The sequence below is a fragment of the Lemur catta genome, chromosome 19 (assembly GCF_020740605.2).
Source record: "Lemur catta isolate mLemCat1 chromosome 19, mLemCat1.pri, whole genome shotgun sequence".
NCBI classification, from domain to species: domain Eukaryota; kingdom Metazoa; phylum Chordata; class Mammalia; order Primates; family Lemuridae; genus Lemur; species Lemur catta.
Window position 1 is genome coordinate 27,731,933 of NC_059146.1, and position 25,359 is coordinate 27,757,291.

General features: G+C 48.0%; 1 protein-coding gene across 1 annotated transcript; it reads left to right on the plus strand.

The window, feature by feature from the left end:
• Positions 1 to 3,347: 3,347 nt before the first annotated feature.
• CEACAM1 (CEA cell adhesion molecule 1) lies at positions 3,348 to 24,157 on the plus strand. The gene is made up of 10 exons (XM_045531560.1): positions 3,348 to 3,496; positions 4,410 to 4,769; positions 8,330 to 8,608; positions 9,290 to 9,544; positions 11,207 to 11,485; positions 12,176 to 12,430; positions 19,335 to 19,464; positions 20,190 to 20,242; positions 21,086 to 21,117; positions 22,172 to 24,157. The coding sequence occupies exons 1-10, from the start codon at positions 3,433 to 3,435 to the stop codon at positions 22,286 to 22,288; spliced, it is 1,824 nt and encodes a 607-aa protein (XP_045387516.1). The 5' UTR covers positions 3,348 to 3,432; the 3' UTR covers positions 22,289 to 24,157.
• The last annotated feature ends 1,202 nt before the right edge of the window (positions 24,158 to 25,359 follow it).

A 25,359-nucleotide genomic window follows, 5' to 3' on the forward strand; every position in this document is an offset into this window, starting at 1 on the left:
TTAACTCTCAAGTCTATTTCGTGCACCTGCAGTCAAACGGTCAATCTCATGTCCCTAAATCCTTGGATTTTGCTATGCAGAATGTCGAGGGATCTGCAAGTGAGTTTAATGAGGACTATCTGCCCAGGATGGGTGTGTTTTACATGGTGGAATTTTTACATCAAGACTTTTTTTTAAACTGTGGTAAAATATATCTAACATAGAATCTACCATTTTAACCATTTTTAAGTGTACAAATTAAATGAAATTAACTATATTCACAATGATACATGACCATCACCACTATTTTTTTCCAGACAATTTTCATCACCCCAAACAGAAACTCTGTAGCCATTCAACCATAACTCCCCCATTCCTCCTGCCCCTAGACCCTGATATCTCTAACCCATGTTCTCTCTCTGTGAAGTTGCCTACTCTTGATATTTCATATAAATAGAATCATACAACATATGTCATTTTGTTTCTGGTTTATTGCACTCACCACACCCATGTTGTATTAATAGCATGTGTCAGAGCTTCGTTCCTTTTTATGGCTGATTAACATTCCATTGTCTGTATATACTGTATTTACTTATCCCTTCATTTGTTGATGTGCACTTGGGTTGTTTCCACATTTTACTTACTGTGAATAAAGATACAATGAACATTCCCATGCAAGTATCCATTTGAGTCCCTGTCTTCAACTCTTTGGGTATATATCTAGGAGTGAAATTGCTGCTTCATATGATAACTCTATATTTAGCTTTTTCAGGAACAGCTAAACTGTTTCCCATATTGGCTGTGCTATTTTATTCACATATTCCCACCAGCAATGTATGACGATTTTAAATTCTCCACATAATGCCAACAGTTGCTACTTAACATTTTAAAAGAATTACAGCCATTATTATAGGCGTGATGTGGTATCTCATTGTGATTTTGATTTGCATTTCTCTAATGATTAATGATGTTGAGAGTCTTTTCATGTGCTTCTTGACTATTTGCATATCTTCTTTGGAGAAATGTCTACTTAAGTCCTTTGCCCATTTTTTTTTAAATTGGGTTGTCCTTTTGTTGTTGAGTGGTAGCAGTTCTTTGTATGTTCTAAGCATGAAAGCTTTATGTTATCTATGATTTGCAAATTTTTTCTCTCATTCTGTGGATGGCCTCTTCACTTTCTTGATAATATCCTTTGATGCACAAAAGGTTTTCTTCCTTTTTTTTTTTTTTTTTTTTTGAGACAGAGTGCCGCTTTGTTGCCCTGGCTAGAGTGAGTGCCGTGGCATCAGCCTAGCTCACAGCAACCTCAAACTCCTGGGCTTAAGCGATCCTACTGCCTCAGCCTCCCGAGTAGCTGGGACTATAGGCATTCGCCACCATGCCTGGCTAATTTTTTCCTATATATATTTTTAGTTGCCCATATAATTTCTTTCTATTTTTAGTAGAGATGAGGTCTCGCTCTTGCTCAGGCTGGTCTCAAACTCCTGACCTCGAGCGATCTGCCCGCCTTGGCCTCCCAGAGTGCTAGGATTACAGGCGTAAGCCACCGCGCCCGGCCAGTTTTCTTCTTGATAAAGCCCAGTTTATCTATTTTCCCTTTCATTGTTCATACTTTTGCGTCATATCTAAGAATCCACTGACACTCCTGAGGTCATGAAGATTTACCCTCATGTTTTCTTCTAAGAGATTTTTGTGGTTTTAGCTCTTATTAAATTTTAACTCACTGATCTGTTTTGAGTTAATTTTTGAATGTAGTGAGAAGTAGAGTTCTGAAACTCCATTCTTTTGCAGGTGGTTGTCCAGTTGTTGCAGCAACATTTGTTTGAAAACATTATTCTTCCTTCATTAAATTATCTTGGCACCTCTGTTAGGTTCTCCAGAAAGACAGAAACACTAAGATATAAATATAATTACGAATACAGAAACAGTTATAGATATGAGAGGGGATTTATTAGGGGAATTGGCTTATGTGAATATGGAGGCAAAGATGATCCAGGACAAGCTGTCTGCCAGCTGGAGAGCCAGGGAAGTCAGAAGCATGGCTCAGTCCAAGTCCAAAAGCCTCAGAACCAGGGAAGGCGATGGTGTAACTCTCAGGCCTGAGAACCTGGAGTTCTAATATCCAAGAGCAGGAGAAGAAATTGTCCCAGCTCCAGAGGGGGAGAGAGAGAGAGAATTCACCTTCCCTCTACCAGTTTATTCTAGCCAAGCCCTCAGCTGAGTGGATATTGCCCTTAGACCCTGCACTGGATGGAGTTGGGCAGCCTGGGGACTCACAGTGAATGGGACCCGGGCTGACCTGACCCTGCACTCTCACCAGGGGTCAGCGCCCACCTCTGTCCGGGGAGTCAGGGCCAGCTCACACCATTTGGAGGCTGATCAGCCTCCCTGAGGCAGCCCCTACATCTCCTTTCCTCCAGGGGGCGGCATCAGGACACCGACAACACTGAGGGAATTAATTCCCCCACGCAGGAACCTGGCTTTGGCTGAGGAGGTGGAGATGGAGTCTGATTTCCATCCCTTCCTCCAATAGACCCTTCTGGTACCTCCCATATGCCTGCTGTGTCCTGCTGGGTCCTTCCAGGGGCCTCTGAGGTCCCTGCTCTGCCAGGGGTCCCTATGCCGTTCCCCACTCCCTCCTGGCACCCCCTAATGGGGAAGGTGGGGTGACCACAGGAGGGTCAGCCGGACAGAGTGCAGAGGCCACCCAGGACAGTTAGGGAGAACATGGATGGGCCCTGAGCCACGGCTCAGACACAGAGAGGGAAAGTCTCCCTGAAGCCCTCCCCTGGGGACAGTGGACCCCAGAGGCCCCCCACCCCCCTGCACCACAGTCCTCTCTTCCCAGGACATCGCCCCCTCCACACCCAGGAGCTGCAGTTCCTCCTGAGACTCCCGGACCTGGGGCTCTGTCCCTGGGTCAGAGAACAGGATGGTGACTCTGGAGATAAACTCAGCTGCCCCGTTCAGGCCCCCAGAGCCATCCCTGCCACCAGCCTGCGGGGCGTGACTCTCCTCTCCAGAGCACTAGAGAATACCAGAAGGCCCGGGGCTGGGCTGGGTTTCTGTGTTGCAAAGAGAAATAAACCCCCTTGTCTGACCCCAAGGGCTCTCTGTGTGGTGCAGAGGTCTGTGCTGGGGAGAGCACGTCATTCTGTTACGGGAAAGAGGATCCAATCAGCCTCAAAGTGTGGTCTGCGAAAGCAAAACACAGACAGAGGGAAAGGAGAAGGAGGGACCAGGAGGCAGGATTGAGAGGGGAGGGGACAGGAAGGTGCCCTGGGCAGACCCCGCCCCTGACACACATGACCAGCCAAACCTCTGAGCCCCAGGGGGAGGCTCAGCACAGAGGGAGGAAGGACAGCAGAGCTGACTTGTCAGACCAGTCCTGCTCAGGAGCGTTCCTGGAGCCCAAGCTCTTCTGCACAGAGGACGCAGCAGACAGCAGAGACCATGGAGCCCCCCTCAGCCCCTCCCCACAGAGGGCGCGTCCCCTGGCAGGGGCTCCTGCTCACAGGTGAGAGGGACGATGCCCTGCGGGGGTGGGGGGGTGGGAGGAAGGAGCACAGACACTGGTTGGGGTCTCCTGGGGAGGACGGGGCTCTGAGAGGGACAGAGGGCTTCTGTTGGAGCCTGAAGAGGGGAGGGGACAACAAAGGGAAAGAGGAGGTCACAACAGGAAAGTAGCATTGAACTGGAATTGGAAAGAGGCACGACAGTCTCAACTGTTCTATGTTCTCCAAGGTTAATCATCAATGGTCACTACATTTTGAAAATGGTAATAACTATGTCAGGGTGACGCTTCAAGTAAACATAACCAGGGGCACTAAACATGGCCCTTACCCACCAGTGTCAGATATTATCTTATGTTCATTGTGAAATAAACACCAGGACATGGAGGGCCCTGGGAACACTCATTCACTCACCCACAGGTGTCGCAGCCTGTCCCAGGCTCTGGGGCACAACAAAGGTCAGACACGTCCCTGCCCTCACAGAGCTCACGTCCCAGTGGGAGGAAGACAGACAAGCAGAGAGATCTCGAATGTGAGGTCAGCTGTGGACAAGAGCCACGGAGGGAACAGGCAGGGAAAGGTCAGGAAGGGAAGACCCAGGGTCCCTAGAGGAGGTGGCCAGGGAAGGTCCCTCCCAAGGACACCCCTGAGTGTGAGCAGGGATCTGAGGGCAGTGGGGGGTGAGCCATGCAGACACCTGGGAAGAGGATTCCCAGCAGGGGCATGGCCACTCCAGAGGCGCTGGAGTGATGGTGGTCACACTGTTGACCTTGACCCAGAGGACACACTCACACACTCATACAGTCACACACACACTCCAAGGCTGAGGGTGAAGAGACCTGCTCCGGACCCAGGGCCCATCTTTCTATCCCAATTCCAAGGTCCTAATATGGATTGATTCTCTCTCCTCCCTCCTAGTCTCACTTGTAACCTTCTGGAACCCCCCCGCCACTGCCCAACTCACTATGGAATCCGTGCCGCCCAATGCTGTGGAGGGGAAGGACGTTCTTCTAGTCGTCCACAATCTGCCACAGGATGCTCTTGGCTACAACTGGTACAGAGGGGACAAGGTGGACAGCAGCTATCGAATTGTAGGATATGTAACAGGCACTCAAGTAAACACCACAGGGCCTGCATACAGTGGTCGAGAGACAATTTACCCCAATGGATCCCTGCTGTTCCAGAACATCACCCTGAATGACACAGGACACTACACCCTACAACTCATAAAGGCAGATCTTCAGAATGAAGAAGTAACTGGACAGTTCCGCGTGTACCGTGAGTGATTCCCTGTGACCGCTGGGTGTTGGGGGGTCAGTTCTACTTCACACACATGGATTTGTCAGGCCTGGACTGTGTCTGCCTCCCCCTCTGCACCATGTCCCATGTTGGGGTTTGGGCACTTAGTGCAGGACACACACAGGGGAGACAAACGTCAAAAGATCAGAATCCTTTCCTGCATCCAGACCCTGCAGACAGTCCCTGCAGAGGAAGGACCAGTGTGACGGGTGACTCAGCAGGCATCAGTCTCAGTTCAGCCCCTGGGACCTCCCCATGGACATGACCCTGAGAAGGTCCCTGTAGGACTCAGTCAGGGCCTGGCCTGAGGGGTCCCCTGGGATGCTCACAGAGAAGCTCAGGCCCAGGGCTCCTGAGTCCAGGTGACCCTGGGGAGACCTTGGCCAGGGCTGGGTTTTGGCCTCCTGACCTGGGGCCACAATTTACCAGCTATCCGAGGGCCATGGCTCCAGGAGCTGGTCACCAGCCAGGGCTGACCCCACAGCCTCATCTGGGCAATCACAATGCCCAGAAAGTCACCTAAGACTCAGTGTGGATGGCACAGACGGACAGTTTCCTCAGGCCATCAGCTCACTGCCCTGGGGGACTTAAGAGACTTCAGGGAAGTCACTGCCCCCATGGGGAGGAACAGAGGACAGAGGATGCTCCTGGAAGCTGCGTGTCCACCAGGCACCAGGCCAAGTGGTTCTCATGGATCCAACAACAGTCAATGCTATTTATTTGGGCAGCTCCTCTGTACGAAGCATTAGGTCAGGTAATTGTGAATATTTTAAGGTTAATTCACAGACAAGATAAGCCAGATACCATTTACCATGCATCTTATTTTACTGAGGGGAAACTGAGGCACAAGGCAATACAGTCACTGAATTAGGGTCACACAAAAGATAACTGAAGATCAGAGTCACAGGAGGCCTGTCTGCAGCCACAGCCTCAACCTCCCCTCAACTCCAGGGGCCTTATTAGGAATCCAGGGACCCCAACGTTAGTGGTGGGTTCAGCTGCATCTGCAGCTCAGAGGGGGAGATTCTGGTCTGGGGAGTGAGGAGCAAATGGAGAATTAGTCAGTTTCACTCTAGAACTAAATCCCCTGCCTTAACAAGCAGAGTCAGTGTCAGGAATGCCCCGGCCTCCCCGTCAGCCATACCCCCCACTGGACTCTAAACCTGGTGCTTCCTGGTGTGTCCGTGTCACTCCCACAGAGGGTACAGGACACAGGTACGTGGCTTTCTCTCTCCCCACTCACATGCTGCACCAGCACAGGGCCAACGTGCGACACTCTCAATAGTTCTTTGATGAAGGAGGGAAGGAATAAATGATCCGTAACTCTTCAGAGACTGGATCCTGGATGCAGAATCCTAGGAGGTTCTGACCACACCTGTTCCCTGTCCCCTCGGGGGCTGAGACTCAAGCTCCATCCCTCTGACCCCTGCCCCTAAAGCCACCAGGAACCTGTCTCATGTGACTCTGGGGCTTCCCGGATGTGGGGGTTTCAGGGCTCCCTGGTCCTAGTTCTGGGGTCTCTGAAGTCCCTGGAACCCCCCTGCTCACTGCCATGGTGTGTCTGGCTCTTTCTCCTCCTCTGTGTCCCTCATCTTCCTCCCCCTTCATTCCAGCCGGGACTGTGCCTGCCCTGCACAGCTTCCTCCACCCTCCAGCTTTCCCCTCACACTCCCACTAAGAGCAGCTGCCTGTCCTAGTCCCTTCCCACTAGCACTGTGGCCAGGCCCACCTCATGGGCAATAGTAAAGGCACAGAAATCAGTGGGAACAGCTGCCCCTGTCAGGCTGCATCACAAGCCAGTGTCCCCAGGTGACCAGGAGAACGAGCTTCCACTATGTCCCCACCCAGGGCTCTTTCCCTCTGTGAGGTTGACACACGGGACAGGCGACCCCTTCATCTATTTTGTACACTGCCTGACCAGGGGTCAGAGGAGAAGGACAGGTCTGCAGCCCTCAAAGCCACAGGCTCATTTCACCAACTGACTCCTGACTGCAGCCTCGTCATGGCGTGGGGCTCACATCCTCCATGGTTCCTGGGACCTTCCCAGGTGGAGCTGGCCAGGTGCTCTTTGAGGGGTGACAGCCTGCTCCACAGGCACCTGCATCCCTCATCATGACACCAATACCAGAAGGTGGGGTCCCTCAGACAGTGAGATGCACAAGGCAGGGTGTCTCAGTTGGACTGCCCAGTTTGGACGAATTTGATCAAACTTTAGTTGTGTTTCCTGAGGTCAAGAGAAAGGAAGAAAGAGTTTCACATGCCTTGTCGGACTCCTCCCCATTTTGCCTCTCACCAGGAATGATGAAACTCTTTCTAAATTTATTACCATCACACATAGTACTTCTCCTAACCTGGTATCATTCTTCTCTTTTTATTATTGAGACATCTCAGACTTCCCTCTGACCAGCTCTGTCCTCCTAACCGCACTCACACATCTCTCTCAACCCAGGGAGTCACTGATTCCAAACCAACTTCAGCATCTTCCTTTGAGCGTAATGTGACCTGCTGGACTGCAGAGCTTGGTCCAAGACCTCATCCTGCTCTCTAGAGAAATATTCCTCCCAGCAATTGGTCTTAGATCCCCGAGTATTAATAACACTTTTCAGACATGGAAGAAACGTAACTTCTCATATTCCTATCCCATCTGCCCAACACACGAGGTCCATGAGGCCAGATTCCAGCACGTTTGTGCTCCCCCCTTTGCACCAGTCAATTCTGCATTTGCAAACGTCCATGTGTATTTCTGGAATGATCCACACACAGTCCTCACCTGCCCTCTGCATGGGGAGAAGGGACATTAAGGACCAAGGGCAGGGAACATGGTTCTGCTCCAAATCCACCAGCTCCTACCTGTCCCCTCACTCTTTTCTAGATCATTCCTTGGACTCCGTTCTACCTTTTAGGAGTCACTGGCTCATGTCAGTCACCATCAAGCAATTGGGAAAAACTGCCCCTACCTATGACCCCACAGCCTGACTGCTGAGCTGATCTCCAGGCTGGCTCCTGCTCTCCCTGCGTTATTAGTGCTCAAACACCCAGGCCCAGGCCAGGCTGCCCAGTAACCTCAGGGTCTAAGGACAACGGGAAGTCCCATCGGTACCCATCTCTGCGATATCTGAGGACAGCCTCAGGGAAACACACCTAGGGGAGCAAAGTAGGACTATGAAGCTAGGAGGGACCTAACGCCCACACATTCCAGGTGGGGACCACAGGGTCAGTCAGGCAGTCAGGGAAGGACCAGGAGAGGTGCCAGGGTGGGGGTGCAGGGGCACTCTGTCTCCAGGTGCTGTGTCCGTCCACCACCCAATGCTGCTGCTCAGTTGAGAAAGTCTGTGCATCTCCCACACACAGAGCAGGTGGCCTCACGTTCTCTCAGCCCTTAGATCATCATGCATGTGTCTTGTGACACACACTCCTGCCTTGGTCTTTTAATCACTCAGGTTGGCTGACAGGTGAGAGATGCCAACCCTGACTGAAAGATGACTTTAGAGGAATCAAAGGTACCACACAGGGCAAACTTCTCTCTGTTACCTGCACAGCGGAGTTACCCAAACCCTCCATCACAAGCAACAACTCCAGCCCCGTGGAGGACGAAGACTCCGTAGCCTTAACCTGTGAACCTGAGACTCAGGACACGACCTACCTGTGGTGGATAAATGGTCAGAGGCTCCAAGACAGTAACAGGATAGTGATGTCCCTGGACAACAGAACCCTCATTTTACTCAGTATCACAAGGAATGACACAGGACCCTATGAGTGTGAAAACTGGAACCCAGTCAGTGGCAACCACAGTGACCCGGTCACCCTGGATGTGCTCTGTGAGTATCTTCTGTTCCTCCACAGCCCAGGCTGCAGCCCAAATCCACACAGCCAGAGACCAGGCCATTCAGTCCCTCTCGGGTCCAAGTACACAGACTCTCAGCCCTGGACACCCAGGCTGGCCAAGACTTCCTGCCCCAGGCAAACCCAGGCCAGCCCAGCCTTGAGCAAGAATAGGAGGGAGGGGCTGCTCCTGTCTTGAGATGCTCCTGGTCAACGGCCTGTGATGAGAGAAACAGGTCAATGTCTCAATGTCTCAGACACAGGTTATGGTTGGGAGTTTTTTCTTTTTAAAGAGATAGGGTCTCACTCTGTTGCCCGGGCTGGAGTGTGCTGGTGGGATCACAGCTCACTGTAACCTCCAACTCCTGGGCTCAAGTGATCCTCATGCCTCACTCTCCTGAGTAGGTAGGACTACAAGCACGCACCACAAAGCCCAGTTAGTTTTTTTTACTTTCTGTACAGTTAGGGTCTCCCTATGATGCCCAGGCTGGTCTCTAACTCCTGGCCTCCCATTTCAGCCTCTAAAAGCACTGGCATTACAGGTGTGAGCTGCCGCACCTGGCCAGGTTGTTACTTTTTAAACAAGGTTATCACAGGATTCAGAGGCGTACCATGGTCCTTCTACCAGACCTCTTTCTTCTGATGACATCACATGTGGCTTTGTTCTCTTTGTCCAGATGGCCCCGACGTCCCCACCATTTCCCCCCCAGTCTCCTATTACCGTCTAGGTGCAAACCTCAACCTCTCCTGCCACGCGGCCTCTAACCCACCTGTACAATATTTCTGGCTTATCAATGGGAGTCTCCAGCAATCCACACAAGAGCTCTTCATCCCCAACATCACTGTGGATAATAGCGGATTCTATACCTGTGTCGCCCACAACTCTGCCACTGGCCACAACAGGACCACAGTCAAGACTATCACAGTCTTCGGTAAGTGAATCCCTGGAGGATTGGCATTAAGTTTTGGCATGGACTATATCTGCTGTTCAGAGAAGAGCCATAAAGAAGTTTTCTTTCCCAGCTTGTATCCTGGGCACAAACGTGTCCCAGGTTCCCCCCTGAGCCCTCTCACTCCATCTCTGCAGACTGTCTGCTCCCCTGGCTTCTCTGATTTCACACACTTGACCTTGGGTCCAGCCTGGAATGTGGGGAGGGGGTTCCCTCAGCCCCAGAGAGACCCATCTAGTGGGAGGGGCTTCACAGAGGGGAGAGGCGGAAAGGTCCTCAAGGCCAAGTGGCATCTTTCTTTCTTTCACTAACATGACCCTGTCTGTAACTTCTTTGCTTTTTTTTTTTTTGCCTACTCCATGAGCTGCAAGGAACATAGGAGGTTTCCAAATAGGCTCAAGTTATTTTTCCCCAAATGAGAGGAGGAAACCCCCTCGGAGGAGGGATGAGCATCTCAGAGCTCTGTTTCCTGCTCTGCTCCCGGTTCGCCTGGTGACCGGCTCTGCTATGACTCCATCTGGGGTGGGACAGGCCATGTGGAGAAGGTGCCCGGGTGGCCTGGCCTGAATCTGGCCACACTGTGCTGCCAATCAATGCCAGAGCCTTCCCCTGGTGAAGCTGCAGGGAAATGGGAAGAGAGAGAGCCTGGGGGCAGACTCCTGAGCTCTGTCCTGGCTCCAAAGTCACCAACTTTGTGAGGCTGTGGACACAGCACATGCCACACACCACAGAGAACAGCGAGTGACACCCACGTGGAGAAACAGGGAGATCCACCCGTGGAATCTCTGCATGGGGGGGAAGGGCCAATGCCAAAAAATCTGTGTTTGTAGAGAGGGCAAGAGTTCCAGTCACCATATAGTGTGAGTACACACACACACACACACACACACACACACTCTAAAACATACAGTATACACCCCTCTATATACATCTATGTTATGCATGTAGTGTGTAACACACATTTTACCATATTAATCCTTTTTCAGTGGACAGTTCAGTGGCATTAAGTACATTCACATTGTTCTGCTGTCATCACCATCATTCACTCATAGACCTCTTTTTGTCCTTCCAAACTGAATCTCTGTGCCCATGGAACACCTGGGCAGAACTGCCCCACCTCCAGGCTCTGCAGCCTGAGAACTCAGCTGGCCCCTAGACTTGCTCCTGGTCTCCCTGTGTTATTTCCACTCAACACCCAGGCCCCGCCATCACCCATCTCTAGGGCGTCTGTGAGAGGTGAGGCCTCAGAGAAAACACACCTTGGCTGGGCAATGTAGGACTGTGCAGCTGGAAGGGGTCAGCACCCACATGTCCCGAGGCCGCTCAGGCAGTCAGCAGGTCAGAGAAAGACCAGGAGAGGTGCCAGAGAATCTCTGACTCCTGGTCCTGTGCCTGTCCACAACCCAAGGCTGTGGCTTAATTCAGGCTTGAGAACGTCTGTGCATCTCCCAGACAGAGCAGGCGGCTTCACATTCTCTGAGCCCTGAGATCATTGTGCATCTGTCTTGTGACACGCACGCCTGCTTTAGTCTAGTAAGGACTAATGCTGGCTGAGAAGTAAGAGATACTGACTGTGGTTGAATGATGCCTTTGGAGGAACCAGTGGTACCACACAGGGCAAACTTCTCTCTGTTACCTGCACAGCGGAGTTACCCAAACCCTCCATCACGAGCAACAACTCCAGCCCCGTGGAGGACGAGGACTCCGTAGCCTTAACCTGTGAACCTGAGACTCAGGACACAACCTATCTATGGTGGATAAACGGTCAGAGGCTCCAAGACAGTGACAGGGTAGTGAAATCCCTGAACAACAGAACCATTGTTTTACTCAATATCTCAAGGAATGACACAGGACCCTATGAGTGTGAAAACTGGAACCCAGTCAGTGGCAACCACAGTGACCCGGTCACCCTGAATGTGCTCTGTGAGTATTTTCTGTACCTCCACGGCCCAGGCTACAGCCCAAATCCACACAGCCAGAGACCAGGCCATTCAGTCCCTCTCGGGTCCAAGTACACAGACTCTCAGCCCTGGACACCCAGGCTGGCCAAGACTTCCTGCCCCAGGCAAACCCAGGCCAGCCCAGCCTTGAGCAAGAATAGGAGGGAGGGGCTGCTCCTGTCTTGAGATGCTCCTGGTCAACAGCCTGTGATGAGAGAAACAGGTCAATGTCTCAATGTCTCAGACACAGGTTATGGTTGGGAGTTTTTTCTTTTTAAAGAGATAGGGTCTCACTCTGTTGCCCAGGCTGGAGTGTGCTGGTGGGATCACAGCTCACTGTAACCTCCAACTCCTGGGCTCAAGTGATCCTCCTGCCTCACTCTCCTGAGTAGGTAGGACTACAGGCATGCACCACCAAGCCCAATTAGTTTTTCTAATTTTTTGGAGAGACAGGGTCTCGCTATGTTGTCCAAGCTGGTCTCAAACTCCTGGTCTCCCACCTTGGCCTCAAAAAGCACTGGGATTACAAGAGTGAGCCACCACATGTGGCTGAGTTGTAGCTTTTTAAATAAGATTGTGACAGGATTCAGAGGGACACTGTGGCCCTTCTACAGACCAGGAGCCTCCTCTTTCCTCTGATGACATCACGTGTGGCTTTGTTCTCTTTGTCCAGATGGCCCCGACGTCCCCACCATTTCCCCCCCAGACTCCTATTACCATCTAGGTGCAAACCTCAACCTCTCCTGCCATGTGGCCTCTAACCCGCCTGCACAGTATTCCTGGCTTTTCAATGGGACTCTCCAGCAATCCACACAAGAGCTCTTCATCCCCAACCTCACTGTGAATCATAGCGGATCCTATACCTGTATCGCCCACAACTCTGCCACTGGCCACGACAGGACCACAGTCAAGACTATCACAGTTTCCAGTAAGTGAATGCCTGGAGGATTGGCATTAAGTTTTGGCATCGACTATGTCTAGTGTTCAGAGAAGAGCCATAAAGAAATTCTCTTTCCCAGCCTGAGTCCTGGGCACAAATGTGTCCCAGGTTTCCCCCAAGCCCTCCCACTCCATCTCTGCAGACTGTCTGCTTCCCTGGCTTCTCTGATTTCACACACTTGATCTTGGGTCCAGCCTGGAATGTGGGGAGGGGGTTCCCTCAGCCACAGAGAGCCCCATCTAGTGGGAAGGGCTTCACAGAGGGGAGAGGAGGAAAGGTCCTCAAGGTCAAGTGGCTTCTTTTTTTCACTAACATGTCCCTTTTTGTCACTTCATTTTGTTTTTACCTACTCCATGAGCTACAAGGAACATAGGAGCTTTTGAAATAGGCTTGCATTGTTTTTTCCCCAAATGAGAGGGGGAAACCCCCTCAGAGGAGGGATGAGCATCTTCAAACTGTGCTCCCTGCTCTGCTCCCAGCTCCTCTGGGGACCGGCTCTGCTCTGACTGCATCTGGGGTGGGACAGGTCATGTGGAGAAGGTGCCCGGGTTTGTGGCCTGAATCTGGCTACGTTGTGCTGCTGGAGCCTTCCCCTCGTCAAGCTGCAGCAAAATGGGAAGAGAGAGCCTCAGGGCAGACTCCTGAACTCTGTCCTGGCTCTGAAGTCCCCGGCTGCGTGCAGCTGTGGACACAGCACCTGTGACACACCACACAGCTAGTGATGCCCCCATAAAGAAATAGAAAGATCCACCTGTAGAGTCTCTGCAGGGAGAAAAGTGGTGCTCCAAAAAGTTTATGTCTATAGACAATGTAAGAGTCTCAGCCTTTGATTAACACCAGACCACACACCAGGAAGTAAAAGTCCTCTTCACATTGAGAAATCCTTTAGATCAGAACTTGTTCAGATACAAGGTCAGGAAGACTGGCTGGGCCTTCTTCATTCCCTAATAAATTATTTAGTGGAAGAAAGCACCTCTTCTGTGTGTAAAGCGACAGTACTAGGAAGGCGGCCTGATCACAGGAAGCTCTACGAAAAGGTCACACAAAAGTCAATGGGAGAAACATTGCAGGAGACGATGAGGTTGCAGGAGACAATGAGGTTGCAGGACATGTGGGCTGAGAAAAGGGTCCTAGTGTAGATGCTACAGAGATGTCCAGGGGAGTAGTCAGGGGTCCGCCTGGGGTCAGAGGGGAGGTGCCGCCCTCTCCTTACAGAGCATCTCCTGAACAAAGACACCCGACCTTCTACAGAGGGTCACAGCTGTCCCCTGCGTGGTCACCTTTGCACAGCTCACTGTGGGACCTGACAGCTGGCTGAGATCTCTGAGGAAGGAGCATGGCCCCAGGCCCCAGGCCACTCTCAGTCCTCTGTCCATAGAGCCACAGCCAGTGGCAAAGCCCTCCATCCAAGCCAGCAGCACCACAGTCACGGAAGACAAGGGCCCCGTGGTCCTGACCTGGCTCACAAGTGACACTGGAATCTCCATCCAGTGGATCTTCAACAATAAAAGTCTGCAGGTGACAGAGAGGATGCAGCTGTCCCAGGACAACATCACTCTCAGCATAAACCCTGTTAAGAGGGGGGATGCCGGGGAGTATCAGTGAGAGGTCTCCAACCCAGTCAGTTACCACCAAAGTGACATCTTCAGGGTGACTGTGGAATGTCAGTGACCCCTAGCCCCTTCCTACATCTTCCTGGGAGGATTACTCTGCCAATGGTGTGCAACATGGATAAAAGTCCACGGGGCAGAATATCAATTAAGAGACCATTAGAGTAAACAGAATTCCAAAGTGATTAAGAGCTTGGGCTCTGAATCAGATATATTTAGTTTTTTATACTGGGTCTCGCATTTATTGTGTGGCTTTGCATAACACTGTTCTTGTTTTTCTGTTAACATTTGTGAGTGTGTGGTAAAATATACAATACATAAGACTTACATTTTAGCCATTTTCAGTGTACAGTTCAGTGGCATTAAGTCCATTTGCATTGTACAACTGTCACCACTATCCATTTCCGGAACTTTTTCATCCTACCATATTAAGCCCGTGTACCCCTTAAGCAATAACTGCCCACTTCCCTCCTCCTAGCCCCCAGTAATCACCATTCTACTTTCTGTCTCTATGTATTTGACTATTCTAAGTACCTCTCATATAAGTGGAAACATATAATATTTGTCCCTTTTTGTCTGGCTTACTTCTCTTAGCATAATGTCTTTAAGGTCCATCCATGTTGTAGCATGTATCACAATTTCATTCCTTTTTAAGACTGAATAATATTCCACTGTATAGATATACCACATTTTGTTTACCCATTCATTCATCTATGAACACTTAGGTTGCTTCCTTCTTTTGGCTATTATGAATAATGCTGCTATGAACATGGTTATATAAATATCTGTTCTAATCCCTGCTTTTAGTTCTTTTAGATATATACCCAGAAGTGGAATTGCTGGACCAAATGGTGATTCTCTGTTTTTTGAGGAACCACCATATGATTTTCCACCGTGACTGTACCATTTGACATTCCCACTAGCAATGCCCAGAGTTCGAATTTCTCTATATTCTTAAAAACACTTGTTTTCTGTTTTTGTTTTGTTAGCCATCTTTTTTTTTTTTTTTTTTTTTTTGAGACAGAGTCTTGCTGTGTTGCCCGGGCTAGAGTGAGTGCCGTGGTGTCAGTCTAGCTCACAGCAACCTCAAACTCCTGGGCTTAAGCAATCCTTCTGCCTCAGCCTCCCCAGTAGCTGGGACTACAGGCATGCGCCACCATGCCCGGCTAATTTTTTCTGTATATATATTTTAGTTGACCAGATAATTTCTTTCTATTTTTAGTAGAGACGGGGTCTCGCTCTTGCTGAGGCTGGTCTTGAACTCCTGACCTCGAGCAATCCACCCGCCTCGGCCTCCCAGAGTGCTAGAATTACAGGCATGAGCCACTGCGCCCGGCCTTGTTAGCCATCTTAATGGGTATGAGGTGGTATATCACTGGAGTTTTGATTTGCATTTCCCTAATGATTACCAATGGTTAGCATCTTTTCATGTGCTTATGGGCCATTTGTTTATCTTATTTGGAGAAACGTCTATGCAAGTCCTTTGCCCATTTTTCAATTGGGATGTTTCAGGGTTTTAGGTTGCTGTTGAGTTGTAGTAGTTCTTTATATATTCTAGATATTAATCCTTTTTCAGATACATGATTTTCAAATATTTTCTCCCATTCTGTAGGTGGTCTTTTCACTGTCTTGATAATGTCCTTTAATGCACAAAAGTTTTTACTTTTCATGAAGTCCAATTTAACTATTTTTTTCTTTTGTTGCCCAGGCTTTCGGTGTCCTAGCCAAGAAATCATTGCCAAATCCAATAACATGAGGTTTTCACCCTATGTTTTCTTCTAAGATTTTTATAGTTTTAGCTCTACATTTAGGTCTTTGATGAATTTTCAGTTAATTTTTGTATATGGTGTTAGGTAAAAGTTCAACTTCATCTTTCACATGGATATCCAATTTTCTCAACACCGTTTGTTGAAAAGACAATCCTTTCCCCATGGAACAGTCTTGCCACCCTTGTCAAAAGCCATTTGGGGCCGGGCGCAATGGCTCACGCCTGTAATCCTAGCACTTGGCAGGCCGAGGCGGGCTAATCATTTGAGCTCAGGAGTTTGAGACCAGCCTGAGCAAGAGGGAGACCCCGTCTCTACCAAAAAAATAGAAAGAAATTATCTGGACAACTAAAAATATATAGAAAAAATTAGCTGGGCATGGTGGTGCATGCCTGTAATCCCAGCTACTTGGGAGGCTGAGGCAGGAGGATCACTTGAGCCCAGGAGTTTGAGGTTGCTGTGAGCTAGCCTGATGCCATGGCACGCTAGCCCGGCCAACAGAGTGAGACTCTGTATCAAAAAAAAAAAAAAAGCCATTTGGCCATATATGCAAGCATTTATTTCTGGGCTCTCTAGTCGACTCCATTGGTTTCTATATCTTGCTTTATGCCAATACCACAGCTGTTTTGAATACCACAGCTTTGTAGTAAACTTTGAAATAAGGAAGTGTGAGCCCTTCAACTTTGTTCTTTTTCAAGAGTGTTTTGGCTATTCAGGGTCCCTGGAAATTCCATGTAAATTTTAGAATGGGTTTTTCTATTTCTGCAAAAAATCTCACTGTGATTTTGATGGGATTGCATTGAATCTGTAGTTCACTTTGGGTAGTGCTGCCATCTTAATAATATTACATCTTCCAGTCCATAAAAACAAGACATCTTTTCCATTTATTTATGTCTTCTTTAATTTTTTTCAGCAATGTTTTATAGTTTTCAGGGTACAAGTATTTCACATTCTTTAAGTTTATTCCTAAGTATTTTTTTTTAAGCTCTTGTAAATGGAATTTTTTTCTTAATTTCCTTTTGGGCTGGGCACGGTGGCTCATGCCTATAATCCTAGCACTCTGGAAGGCCGAGGCCGGAGCTTGAGGTCAGGAGTTTGAGGTTGCTGTGAGCTAGGCTAATGCCACGGCACTCTGGCCTGGGCAATACAGTGAGACTCTGTCTCAAAAAAAAAAAAAAATTCCTTTTGTAGTGTTCATTGTTAGTATACAAAAATACAACTGATTTTGCATGTTTTTTTACCTGCAACTTTGCTGGATTTGTCTACTTATTCTAACAGTGTTTTTGTGGAATCTTTAGGGTTTTCCACTTAAATGTTCATGTCATCTGCAAAGATAATTTTGCTTCTTTCCAATTTGGATGCTTCTTTTTTTTTTTTCTTGCCTAATTTCTCTGGCCAGGACTTCCAATACTCCAGTGAATAGAAGTGGCAAAAGCAGGCATCCTTGTCCTGTTCTTGACCTTAAAGGAAAAGCGTTCAGTCTTTCACAATTGAGTATGATGTTAGCCGTCGGCTTTTCATATACGGCATTTATTAGGTTGAGATTGTTTACTTCTATTCCTGGTTTGAGTGTTTTTATCATGAAAGAATGCTGAGTTTTGTCCAATGCTTCTACTGATTGAATTTCGTTACTGGTTGTAGGTCTATTCAGATTCTCTACTTCTTTATTATTCCACCTTAGCAGGTTTTGTGTTTCTAGAAATTTGTCCATTTCACCTAGTTATCCAATTTGTTGGCATATCATTATTCCTAGCACTCTAATAATCACTGTTTTTGCAGAACTGGTAATAATGGCTTCACTTTCATTTCTGGTTTTAGTAACTGGAATCTTCTCTCTTTCTTTCTTAGTCAGTCTAGTTAAAAGTTGTCAATTATGCTGATCATGTCTGAAGAACCAAGTTGCGGTTTCATTGATTGTCTCCATCGTTTTTCTATTCTCCATTCTATTTATCTCCACTCTAATCTTTATTATTTCCTTTACCCACTATCTTCAGGTTTAATGTGTTCTTTTTCTTTATCCTCAAGTTGTAAAGTTAGGTTGATTTGAGATATTTCTTCTTTTTAATGTGTTTATAGTTATAAATTTCTTGCACAAGATTCTTAACTTCTTTGAGGCTCAGATTCCTCAACCAAAAATTGTAACAAGAACCTGCTTCATGGTATTGTTTTAAAGATTTAATGTAATTATCAATTAAACCTTCAGCAAAATGCCACACACATATGAAATGTTTCATAAATGTTAGTTGCTGTTATTACTACTGTTATCTTTAGCCTTGAAGTCAGATAGTCAGTTAAATCCCAGATCCACCTCTCACCAGCCGTATGACTTTGGGTAAGTTTTTACACCACTCTAAGCCACCATTTTTCACTTTTAAAATGGAAATAATGTATCCTCAATAGGGTCACTGTATAGATCAAATGAGATACATATAAAATATTTAGCACAGGGCCTGGCACATAGTAAGTACCCCACAATCATAGCTAACATTAGCATTAATCCTCTGGCTTGAGTTGACAGGTGAGAGCTAAGGCCTAAATGGTTGCAGCAGAAATAAAGAAGAAACAGGTGCAAAAGGTATTTTATGTAGATATAGATATAGATAGATATATAGATATTTACACACAAACACAAACACACATATGGGAGGGAAGAGGCATTACACGCACACAAAAAAACCACTCGGACATGGTTACTGACTAAATATGGGAGAGGAAAAAAAGGAGCTAGGTGCAAAGTCTCAAGCCTGGTACATTCATTTTCATCCACTGAGATAGAGACATACTGGGATTACACACACAGGATAATTTCTTGGGGAAAATGCCTGTGAGGGAGAGTGGGGCAGGGGTGGGAGGAGCCTGGGAGAGCCCTCAGACCACACTGCAGATCTGATGCCTGTGAGGGACAAAGAGAAGGGCGTTTCAGGCTGCAGTGCAGCTCTAAGGGAGTTTCTGCAAGGCTGATGGGGCGTCCTCAAGCCAGTCACCCATCAGAGGAAACCAGCGCCTGGCGGAATCAGGCTTCCCTTCACACCGCTGTTGGGAGCCCCTGGAAAGCAAGGTCTCTGTGCAAAGGAAGTGGTGAACCCAGAATGCACTGGCCTGGGCCTTCTGTCAACTCAGTCCCTGCCACAGAGACCTGACAGGCTCATATTCATGGCTCTGCGACACTGAGAAAAAGATGCAACCACAAAGAGGTGGAAAGTTGTAATAACATACACAAATTGCAATGAGCCTTTCTCATATTTCAAAGCCTTCAAAAATATCTAAGTGCAGAAAGCCCAGGATGGAATTGACCAAAGACTGATCACCAACCTAAAACATGGTGAGAGGAAAAAAATGGCAAGAATTTAGTTGGCTAATCACCTTCCAGCAACCTTCCCCCCCCACACACACACACACAAATATTCCTTGAAGGAACAAGTAGAGACTACTTCATGCTGAGGGTTATTTCCGAGGGCGCCCCTACTGTAAAACAATTCCACCTTCATTCCTTCTCCTTTTTTCTTCCCATGACAGATTCTTCAACACAAGGAAATTCTCCTGGCCTTTCGGCTGGGGCCATTGTTGGCATCGTGATTGGAGTCCTGGCCGGGGTGGCTCTGATAGCTGCCCTGGTGTATTTTCTGTATTTCAGGAAGACTGGCAGGTATGATGGCCTTTCCTCTGTTAGGTCCATCCAAGGCTGACTGCCATGCTCGGGAGAGGGAAAGAAGTTCTTTACCTGTCTCTGGGCCTGGAGCTCCTCCTCCTCCCCCTAAACTCCTGCTTCTCGGCACTAATTCCTGCAGGTCTCTTCTTCCCTGGTCTTCATGCTCCCTGCACCCCACTGTCTCCTGGACATAGCTATTCCAATCCCCAGATAGTCTAGAGGAACAGACGCAATTATGATCCTCTGTGCCCCAGTCAGGGAAGCCAACGTCCAAGAAGGAAAACAAATGAGAAAATAAACGCAGCAGCAGGAGAAAGCAAGTCATGTGCTCCATTGACCGCTGTAGCAGGACGAGGGAGAAACAGGACAGGAAGAGAACCTAAGAGAAAGCACAAACAACCAAAGTCCTTTCAGACAATGGGAAAAAAACAAGAATCTACTCCTGGAAAACAAAATAGGAACGCTCTTAGGGTAGAAGCAGGCACAGAAGCAGTCAATAGAGAATTGACCTAAATGTGAACATCCAGCAACCAGGAAGAATAAACCCTAGACAGGATCGTGGGTAGATTGAAGAGGCCCTAACAGGAAAGGCAGCACCAACCATGGTTTGAATGAACATCAAGGAGCCCCAAGAAATTACCTGCTGACAGTGTCCTTCCTAACTCAGGGAGCAAAGATCCTGTGCTTGGCAATAGCAGTCACAGTGTCTGATGTTTATTTAGGGCAAGCGACCAGCATGATCTCACAGAGCACAAATCCTCAGCCTCCAACCACAGTAAGTAAAGCCACTCACTCAGTGAGAACTGTTATGTTCCACCATGTGCCCTGCCCTGGCAGGGAACCCTAGATTCCCAAATCTCCATCCCTTATGATTTTTTTTTTTTTTGAGACATAATCTGACTCTGTCACCCAGGCTGTAGTGCAGTGGCATCATCATAGCTCACTGCAACCTCCAACTCCTGGGCTCAAGCAATTCTTCTGCCTCAGCCTCCCAAGTAGCTGGAGCTACAGGTGTGCGCCACCACACTGAGCCTCCTTCTGAATTTTGACAGGGGGGATCTCCATTTCCCAATCTTGAGTTGGCACAGGTCCTCACCCTTCCTAGCCACAGGAGTCCCCTGAGACACAGCCGCACCAGAAAGGCTCACTCCACCTAGGCCAGCCTGGCCTGAGCAAGATCCCATGATCCCGGGAGCAATTTCCTCATCCTTACTCCTCCGCCTCCTGCCTCTATTATGGATGTGGGTGTTCTCCTTGGTGAGACTTTCCTTGTCTTTTGGGTGTTCTGGGTGCTCTGTGCCTCAATGCCCCCCTTGCCACTGGAGCATGTTGCTGAGAAACACATCTGGGCAACAAGCAAGGCCTCGTGAACTGGTAGAAATCTTCAGAAGTGGATGGCGGCCTCCCGTGGCTCCACCTCTGCCCTCCTCTAATACTACTGCGCCGAGTCTGCACCACAGACTCTGAGGGAAGCGAATTCCTTCACTGACGATGGGCCACCTCCCCACACCCAGCCACTACCACTGCCAGCACCCGCCACCCCTTCAGCTAGAAATCACCAGGACTTCAGTCAGCTTTGCATTTCCATGGATTGGTAACTCTTGTTTTGCTTCCCCAGGTCAGGACCACTCTGACGACTCACCTGACAAGGTAAGCACAGCCACTTTCACTGGCTCATTTTCTCATGGAAATGACTCTGTATAGAATTGGTTACTCTTCTTAAAGACATAAATGTGAGACAAATTTGGACTAGAGTTCTTCAGTGCAGCAATAAAGAAGGATTGCTAATCACACCCATGAGTCTACCTCACTGCAAGAATGTGCACTTTGGAATCATCCCCATCCTGTGTTGAATACTGGCTGTGACTCTCAGTAGCTCTGTGACTCTGGCCAAGTAACTTACCCTCTTTGACCCTCAGCTTCGCCATCTGTAAAATGGGCTTTCTGCCTCCATCAAAGAGAAGCTGACGGGATTAAACAAGTTACCATGTGTAGAGCACCCAGCACCATGGCCAGAATAAGGAAGACACTAAGTCATTTTCTCTCCTCTACCTTCTACCTGACCCTGCTCTTACTGTCAAAAGGATAATTTCCATTCTAATGGATCTGAGATCCTGCTTCCTTTATTTCATGATAATTTTACAGAATTTTTCTCATTCTAACCTTTCAATAGAGCACACATACTTACTGAAAAGTGCTAAATCATAATTATACTTTCCTGATGCATGAACTTTCACAAGCTGAACACACCCATGTAAACAGTACCCAAATCAAGAAACACCACCTGACCCCCTTCCCAGCACTTCCCTCCAGAGAGGAACCACTATGGTGACTTCCAGTGCTGCAGATCAGTTTCGCCTGGTTTTGCTCTTGCACAAATGAGAAATGCAGCATATCCTTATCTGTGGCTTCTTTCATTCAACATTGTGTTGTGAGTTTCATCCATATTGTTACAGTATTTGTGGTTTGCTCATTCCCGTTGCTGTGCTATCGTATTCCTTTGCACAAACACCACCGTTATCTAGGTCTTCTAACGATCATTCAGCAGGATGTCAGCAAGCAGAGGATGGGTAATAAGAGCCCTTCTCCAAAGCTCAAAGTTTCAAGTGGTGACAGGTGACAGGCCATGGTGCTGAACCTCACTAAGGAAGTGAGGCCCTGACTCATGACACTGACTTAACTGATCACTACTCGTGCTTTTCAGATCGATGAAGTTGCATATACTACCCTGACCTTCAAAGCCCAGGAACCAACACAACAAACTTCTGCCTCCCCATCCTCAGCCACAGAAACGGTTTATTCAGAAGTGAAAAAGAAGTAATGCAACCTGTCCAGCTCACTGCACTGCTGATGTCTTCCAAGTCTCTCACTCTCATCTCTAGGAGATCCCATTACCCTCTGGGGAGAAGGGAAGAAGTCTCCCCCACCCTTCCTTCCCTAATAGGCACCTCTTGGCTGCCTGGTCACACCCCTCCCTTCAATGTCAATACATGAAAAGGTACATCCGGGAATCTGGGAGTCTGTAGGAAACCCAATCTTCCTTGACAGTGAAATTTGGCAAAGCCAACTTCCAACAGAGTTGCCAGAACCTCCCCATCCCTCCCCCTTTCCCCAACCTGGACTTGCTTTAAACTTATCTATTTAGCACCCACCTCAGTCCTGCCCTACCAGAGTCTAACTTGAATTTGCCATAACCCTGAGGTTATGCCCTTCTCCACTGAAGTACATGTGCCAGAAAAAAGGAGAGAGAGAGAAAGTAAAGGCAGTAATGGCCTCTCCTCTCTCTCCAAAGCCTGGTGTGAACCCACCATACCCAGAAAATGAAATATATAACCAATAGTGACCTTGGAAATTCTACACCTTTGTCCACTGTCAGGGTGGTCTACCTATAGGATCAGGGTCTAGGCACCTTGCTGCTTACCTAAGCCCTTTGGAAAACCTCTCTCCATAGAACCCACTAGAATCAACTAGGAAAACTATTTGCCAAGGTCCACAGGAAATTCCTGGTAGGAAATGCAAAAGTGCACATATGCTTTAATATCTTTATGGGCTTTATTCAAGGAAGTGCTGAAAGAGGGAGGAATTACAGCTTTGGGGGAAACAAGCCTTTAGTTTATTATTATTATTATTATTATTATTATTATTATTATTATTACATTTCAGTATAGTATGGGGGAAACAAGCCTTTAATAGACACAATCTTCTGGGAACTTGCGAAATGAATCAGAGAGCTACCCTTCAGAGATTATTTAAATTATTGTTTACAAATGCACAATTTGAGGTATTGGGGTTTTTCTTCTTTTCTCTGAGACATTCTGCCATTTTAATTTTTGTAACTGTTTATTTATGTGAAAAGGGTTATTTTTACTTAGATTAGCTGTTAAGCCAATCTGACTGCCTTAGGTGAAAGAAGCCACCACAAAACCTCAGGTCTCTAGGTCAAGAGCCTCTCGAGGCTTTTTGTCAGAGATTCCAAATAGAAAGTAAGAAGAGGCTTCCTCGTTCATGGCTCGAAATGGATCTAACTCAGTTTCTAGGCACCTCAGACCAGTCATCAATGAGCATTCTATTCCACGTCTCTCCCTGTGCATCTTCTGTCTGCCCCACTCACTGTCTCAGGAAACCTTGCCTCCGCTAAGGTGCATTTGGTCCTTGAGAAGTGGGAGCGCCCTACAGGGACACTATCACCCATGCTGGTGGCATTGTTTACAACTAGACGGCTGTACTGGTGCTAATACCCTTGGGAAACAGGGCTGTGAGAGGGTGTTAGGACATGGGGGGGGCTTGTTATAACTCGGCCCTAGGCATCTTGAACAGCCTCTGAGATTTTTCCCATGGGGTCCATGAACATGTCTTAGAATAAAAAGGAAGGGCAGGAGGAGAGGCAAACGTGCTTCTCACCCAGCTTTCTTCTACACAGATGGAATCTCTTTGGGGCTCAGAGAAAGGTTTTATTCATTATTGCCTACTTGATCTCATGCTATGCCTAAGAGGCCTTCTCCAAGAGAATTAGTTGGAAATTCTATGAACTCAGGTACCTCTTTCAGGGTTTTCTAACCCTGACATGATTGTACATACTTTCCCTCATCCATGCTATGCTGTTATTTAATTTTGTCTGGCTAAGGCCACTTCCCAATTATTTGTAAAATTTGCTCTATATTTATAATAAAAATAATATATCAGACACTAACACGCTCTCTCATGGTTGATACTACTTTAGACAATGTCATCTTTACAGGCAGAAGAAAGTGTTCTATGGGGAGTCAGAGTAAACCTATTTCTAAGTCTATAGAGATTTGATCTAGTGATCAGAGAATTAGCTGAATTCATTCGCACACCTGCTAGCAAAGTGGGTATATCTGGAAGCAACAGACAACAGCTCCAACCTGCCTATCTTCCTCTAAGAGAGAAGATAATTTCATGAGCAAAAGATCTCCAGGCCTCTTCATTAGGGGCCAACAGCACTTCCCACACAGGTGGATCCAGTGATTCAGGCGTAGCAATATGAGGGTCTCCACAGGTTCAGTCGCACAGAAACTTCCCTAGACCTCCTGTCTCCTCCCTGTTCCCTTTTTTCTGCCCTCCCAGAGGGTCAGATCTCTTCTAATATGAATAACCTTCATTTACCAATTCCACTAAGTATTAACCTCTTACCTCATTTCCTTCGCTTCCGAGCAATTGACATCCGAGTGCTGCCTTTCCCTTTCCTCATCACCCAGTTCCTCCTGCCCCTGCAGTGGGGCCTCCATACCCAAGACCACGGGAAGCAGCATAAAACCAGCAACCCTCTCTTGGCCAAATGCCAAGGTATTTTCACCATCCTCACACTTTTCACTTTGACAACATCGAAGACCACAGACAACTTTGTCCTTCTGGGGCGTTCCCCCACCTGTGGATTGCACCCCAACACCAAATTTAGTGCTCAGGCCCTTCTTGTCCCCCTCCTTCCTCAGCTTCAGTGACCTCTCTGCAGAGGCTCCCACATTTACATGTCCAACCCCTACTACTTCCCAGCGCTCCTGACACCCGCATCCAAGTGCCGTCTGAAATCCCTCATTTAAACCAGCCCTGCCCTGGCTCACTCACTTCCCCCAGTGACACCCCACAGTTTCCCCAGCCCCTGCTCATTTGTTCCCCAGATTCAGCACATCGTCAGAGCCTCTCAATCCTTTTGTAACATCTCCCACATATGTCGTTCTCTCCATTTCCATAAACCTAGCTAACCCAGGCCCTCAGCAGCTGCTGCCAGCACTGCATGACTTCCTGTCTCCAGTCTCTCTGAACCCTCCTGCATATCGCTGCCTCGCTACCTTCCTGAGAGTAGTTCACCCTCCTACGCAAGAATCCCTAGTGGCCTACTCTGGCCTATTCGATAGGTTCAAATTTCTTCTC

Coding starts and splice junctions, on each gene's coding strand:
- CEACAM1 (XM_045531560.1), top strand. CDS start 3,433: ATGGAGCCCCCCTCAGCCCCTCCCCACAGAGGGCGCGTCCCCTGGCAG. Junction 4,770..8,329: donor TGGACAGTTCCGCGTGTACC/GTGAGTGATTCC, acceptor TTACCTGCACAG/CGGAGTTACCCAAACCCTCC. Junction 11,486..12,175: donor GGTCACCCTGAATGTGCTCT/GTGAGTATTTTC, acceptor CTCTTTGTCCAG/ATGGCCCCGACGTCCCCACC.